The sequence below is a fragment of the Odontomachus brunneus genome, unplaced genomic scaffold (assembly GCF_010583005.1).
Source record: "Odontomachus brunneus isolate Ranch 3 - 2012 unplaced genomic scaffold, Obru_v1 Obru_scaffold_062, whole genome shotgun sequence".
NCBI lineage: Eukaryota > Metazoa > Arthropoda > Insecta > Hymenoptera > Formicidae > Odontomachus > Odontomachus brunneus.
The window spans coordinates 704,841-710,840 of record NW_022639512.1 but is presented as its reverse complement, the minus strand read 5'-3'; the positions used below and the strand labels follow the sequence as shown (position 1 = coordinate 710,840).

The following is a 6,000-nucleotide window of genomic DNA, read 5'->3' as shown; positions in this document are numbered from 1 at the left end:
AATATTTTTTTTCTCAGTGTGTACACTCTGAGAAAAAAAATTTTAGAATCTATTTGTGGGATGCGAAGCTTACTTTTCTGTGAAGTGAAATCTATTTCTGTGAAGAATATGAAATTAAAGTGAAAACTCAGTTTGCTTACTCCGTAGAGTCGAAGCAATTTTTATTCTAGTAAAGTTATTATATATTTATATATATATATATACTTACGGAGTAAATATATATTTGCTTACGGAGTAAGCAAACTGAGTTTTCACTTTAATTTCATATTCTTCACAGAAATAGATTTCACTTCACAGAAAAGTAAGCTTCGCATCCCACAAATAGATTCTAAAATTTTTTTTCTCAGAGTGTACACACTGAGAAAAAAAATATTTGAAAATTTATCTGCGTGTGTGTGGGATAAAAGTTTATATATTTCGTGGAAATAAACTTTACTTCGCGGATATAAACTTTATATCCCACAATAAAATGCTGAAATATTTTTTCCTGTGTGTGCGAGAGGAGTTTACGTTATGTTTCTGGCTGCTCGCGAGCGCGAGGCGAGAAAATGCTCGTGCTTCACGTGTATAGCGCAAATAAATATAAAGTGAAGCTCTCATATCTGCCATAAAGTCCTTCGTTAGATCGATAGCGGCCCTGACCGTCTGCGAGCGACAAGCGGAGTACCGGCGAGTAAACGCGTACCCGGGTGGCGTTCGCGGTCGGACGTATCCGTCGAAAAATAACCACTTGCAGCTCGACGTCTGGCCGGCGTCGCAAGTGGTCATCGATAAACACCAGCTCCCTTGCCCCCGAGACACGGTGACGCAACGGATGACGACGTCGTCGAGCGCGATGTCGTCAGTGACGTCGGCGACGAGACGTTTCGACACGCCGGCGGTTTTGGGCGTTGTTCAAATCGATTTTTATTCCCACGCTGCACTCTCCCTGGCTAGTTCGCGGGAACAAGATCGAGGATGCACAACTCCGGATCATATTCCGACGGAAGAATTTTCTTTTCTTTATTGAGCAGTCGTCCCCCCTCCTCGATGCATTTGGGGATGGAATCAAGTGAATTTCCGGTGCTTTGCACTGAACACGATACAGTTTCGCGCGTTTCTATATTTACTAGCCGGCCGCGGCGCATCATTAATGGTCGGTCGATCAGCTGCCAAGCTTCACCGCTCGAAAGAAACTTTCGTAAGTAATACAGGTCAACGCCTTGAACAGCAATGGTAAGCCACTACGCGGTCGCGGACGTATAATTCGGCGGACACTCGCCTGCCGACGAGATCAGGAAAAGTCGAACGATTCAATTCAGGACAATTTCTCTTGTAACGTCGTAAAAATGGATCAAGCCGCCTGAGGTTCATCACCCGTATTGACGTCAGCGCGATATCAGGTCCCTTGTCGCGAGATACCGGAGGATTGCGTTAGTCGTCCGTGTCGAGGGTAGTTTTTGAGAACGGAAGGATTCTCGAAGAATGTCTCACCTCTTCGGTTTTCGCCGCGATCGTCAACGGCGTTTCTATGAGGCTAGAGAAACTGGTCCTGCTGCCGTGCCGGCTGCTCCTAGTCAGAGAACCGACATCGGTCACCTCTCCAGCGGCGATTCGAGCGATCCTGTCGTTTTCTATGCACTGCGTCAACGGTATGCCGAACACCAGGCCACCGGCTACGTCTGAAACAAGAAATAGAAAATAAGAATTCCAGGGTAGCCATAGAAAATAAATTTTGAAATTCCCTGACTTTTTCATGTTTTCTAGTAGAGAATTTTCAATGACCAACATATATTTTTCAATTTTAACGTTTAGGAACAGGGATTACAGAAAAAGTAGTTTATATTATTAAAAGCAATACAAACTTTATGGAAGTTGACTTTCGGTCGAATTGGCTGAAGATTTGATATATTGTAGATCTTGTCGTCCTGATAAAAAGTCTCCACAGGTACAATCTCCTGCAATGAACCGTTTGACCTCTACGAAGTGTCATTTTTCAAAACAGGCTAATACTACAATATTTTATTTTCAACGGGTACGGTGCATTCCTACATCATTATTTGTACTTTCTATGTATTTTTTTAAGTAAAAAGTTATAACGATATTATTGACTTTATTGCTTCTTACAAAATGTTATAAAGATATCGAGGTCAATAACTTGATTTTAGAGATTTAAGTCAATGCTGTGTTGCTTCATGTCTAGGACGGGAAAAGAAATGGACACAATCATAGGGTGCATGCAAAGAACCGCTCTATTTATATTGAGTAGGCCGTGTGTTGTGAGAGGCGGGGGGACTCACAATAATCAAGCACTCTGACTTTTGAGAAGCAATCAAGTCGATATAACTTTCCTTTTTATCCTTATAACTTTTTACTTAAAAAAATATATAGAAAGTACAAATAATGATGTAGGAATGCACCGTACCCGTTGAAAATAAGATATTGTAGTATTAGCCTGTTTTGAAAAATGACGTCTCGTAGAGGTCAAACGGTTCATTGTAGGAGGTCGTACCTGTGGAGATTTTTTATCAAGGCGACAAGATCTACAACATATCAAATCTTCAGCCAATTCGACCAAAATTCAATTTTCATAAGGTTTGTGCGGAGCCTTTAGTTTAGTAACATAATATTCCTAACATATTGTTACGTCCGTGACACTGGGTGTCTCGTCCCCGTCAAGCAACAGCTGAAGTGTCAGCTGAAGTGTATAGCTTGCAATTCTCTTGTGTACCTTGTGTATCTTGTGTAAACTAGTAATCGATGTCTCTTAGTTACGATTGTAAACAAGTGTGTTGTGGTTTTCATGTTCGAGTCTTCGCCTTGCGAGGACATATCACGTTGTGTTTTAAGAAAGAATCTCTGAGTTTATAATTAAAAGTTTACGTTCTTTCTTAAACGTGTGTTGTTTCATTCCTTGTGAGTGCGCGAACGTAACAATATGTTCCTGAAAATACACATCCAGGCTAACAAAAATTATGAGTATTGGAAAAAAAGAATGTAGGTATGAGACGGAAAAGGATGATTGAATGAAAAAACAGTGAGTAAAATATAAATTTTAATTGTTTTGTTAACATCATGATGCATGGACTAGCAAAGAAAAAGTGGCTAATACAGCGAATTATGTTTAATTGTCCATATGTAGCAGATCTTTTTTCCGGTAAGGTTCGACTGATAGATAAATATATACATATTCAATTTAAATTAAGAAAATCATTATATAATAAATAATATCATTATATAATTAAATAAATAACATTTGAATTCCTATACTATATCTATAAACTTTTAACGTTAAAATTAAAAAAATAAACTTGACATTAATCAAATCCCTAGATTTAGTAAGTATCTAGAGATTGACCCTAGATTTAGTAAGTATCTAGAGATTGTGTATTCTTCTCTTATAACTCAGGGAAGGTTATATTAATTTCACAGAAATATAAGAAAAGGCCAAAATTCCAGGTTATTTTATATTTTTCCCTGATATATCCCGGTTTTCCATGACAAATTTAAATTCCATGATCTTTCCCGGTTTTCCTAGTTTTCCAGATCTATAGCAACCCTGAATTCTATATAAAATATCAAAAGTTTCATGAATCGAGAAATGAAAAGTGAAGGACCAGATAAATAATTATATTAACGAACTACAGCGTGTGTGTGTGTGTGTTGTAATATTCAAAATTTAACACAGAGCCAAAATTTCGACTCAGAGTCATATAACGTTTCAACGCCTGCACTAGGTACCCTCTTCGTGAATACCTTATCTAAAAAAATAATATGATTGGCCCACGCATAAATCTGATTATGCCAACCAGATTTAGTAGTGAAATACGGAACAACTAATAGTGTGCTTGCTGCAACTACAGAGCAATTGTTAAATTATAGTTACGATATCTGGTTTTGCTCTAATTAAAGTAGATCCATAGTAAATGTCACCTCAACCGATTTTTCGTTACCACAACGATCATCATGCAACATGCATCCCAGGTAGCAGAGTGATGTCAGAAAACGTCTTATTGACGTCATATTGACGTCAGATCGCCGTCAATATGTCATTCTCCGACGTCACTCTGCTACTTGGGATTGATGTAGTTGATGTATCAAAGTAAACAAGTAAACCTACCCAAATGTTACACTCCAGTTTTGATAAGCTTTTAACATGCTGCAGTCTAAATATTATCGGAACGGTAAATAATACAATAAAAAGTCTCAAATAAAAGTTTTATGGATTTTAATCAGCTTTATAACAATGCACTCAAATTTTTCGAAAATATCTTTTTTTTCGAAATCCCTTTTTTCCTCCTTAATTTTATAAAATCTGAGTACATTGTTATAAAGCTCATTAAAATCCATAAAACTTTTATTTGAAACTTTTCTTTATATTATTTATTGTTCCGATAATATTCGCTCAGAAATATCGATTTTTTTCAAGAGGATGTTTTATCTTCTTACAGACCGTATGAGCACGTATAAAACAATATGTGTCTCTTATTTAGACCTAGACTACAGCATAAAAAGCTTATCAAAATTGGAGTGTAACACTTGGATAGGTTTACTTGTGAATTATATCAATCGTACATATTTCCATCACGCAAAGATAATTGATGCAACTCGGATCAATGCATAATATGCTACTCGCAACTAAATATTTCTTGTTATGCAGCATAACAATTGTTATGCAAGCATAATATTTTTTTCGTATAGATTCGTCGGGAAATATGAAATATGTGATCTTTGGCATGCATACATGGATGCAAATCAAATTGTCAAAAACTGAAGTGGAAAAATTGAAGAAAATAGTACAGTCGATCCTAAGTATCTTAGTGAAGGCTCTCAGAAACGTCAAATATCAGACAATACTAATGGGTAGTGGTATCAATTTTATCACTAGTTCTACATGCATTATTTTTTATTTAAAAAAAAAAGTGTTTTATTCCTTTCATATAAATTGATTATATTGAAAGGATTATTGGTTTTTTTATGAAGGAGACAGTATTCTAAAATAAAGGAAATTCTAAAATAATTAACAAAAAAGATAATCTAACATAAAAGTAATATTAATGAGAACTTAAAAATATTATAAATATCAGATTCAGTATCGCTTGTTAATTATAATAATTAGTAGCCTAATGGTATAATGAATAAAAGCAACTCTCTAGTAATTAACGAAACAAACATAATTCATAGAAATAATCAAATTAACATAAAATCACAGAAAATCAGATTTAATTTAACTTATTAATTAGGTAGGTACATTAATCACAGTTGCCTAATGGCAAAATGTGAACAAGGAAAATTACGTCTTTTATGATTCAGAGTCTTTAGCGCGAAAAATCTCAAGGTTACGAGATTTTTATAATCATTTGGAAAACCGTCTTGAACCAATCGAGTTGGTTGTCCCAAAACGACTGAGTTACGTATTATTCAGATTAATAATTTTGATGATCTAATGATCACGCGTGAAAATAATTAAAATTTAAATTAAAACAATTAAAATTAAACAAGAAACGTCATTATGATTTGACGCAATTAAGCTGATATGACACTTCTTCATTGCCAGAATTTTAACTATTTATTGTGCACGATTCCGTCGACGAATCTCTCTTTTCCGGATAATTCGCAATCTCCGCGATCATTTGGCCGGCGGACGAACACCGCGAGGGACCGACATCGATCTGATGTACGGGCCGCCAGCTGCGTCTCATTCGCTACACGGCGAATTCGCGTAGATGTTACGTACGCAATTGCGCGTATTCTGCACACACGAGCAAATCGAGAGGCACCAAACCGTCGCGATAGTCCCTCGTTGTCTGTTAATTAGATCCATTAACGAGAACGGTACGCGTCGAAAGTAATTTCAACGTCGATCTGTCGAGGCGTTTCCTAAAACGCGAGTAGCTCGATGGAACACGTGCTATTCAATTAGGGCTCCTCTCCAATGCGTGCAGGCTACATCATCACTAATAGCGTACAGAGAATACGTTCTGATAGAATTATTCTGTCCTTAATTTTCTATTGCGCCAA

The 6,000-nt window shown here is 36.6% G+C and overlaps 1 protein-coding gene across 1 annotated transcript in view; it reads right to left on the bottom strand.

Annotated features, from left to right (window-relative positions):
• The window catches only part of LOC116846208, a 58,873-nt gene that overhangs the window by 28,149 nt on the left and 24,724 nt on the right, over nt 1–6,000 (bottom strand). The window contains exon 4 of the mRNA XM_032819750.1: nt 1,474–1,661. Coding sequence (XP_032675641.1) covers nt 1,474–1,661 — 188 coding nt within the window. The remainder of the gene's footprint in view (nt 1–1,473; nt 1,662–6,000) is intronic.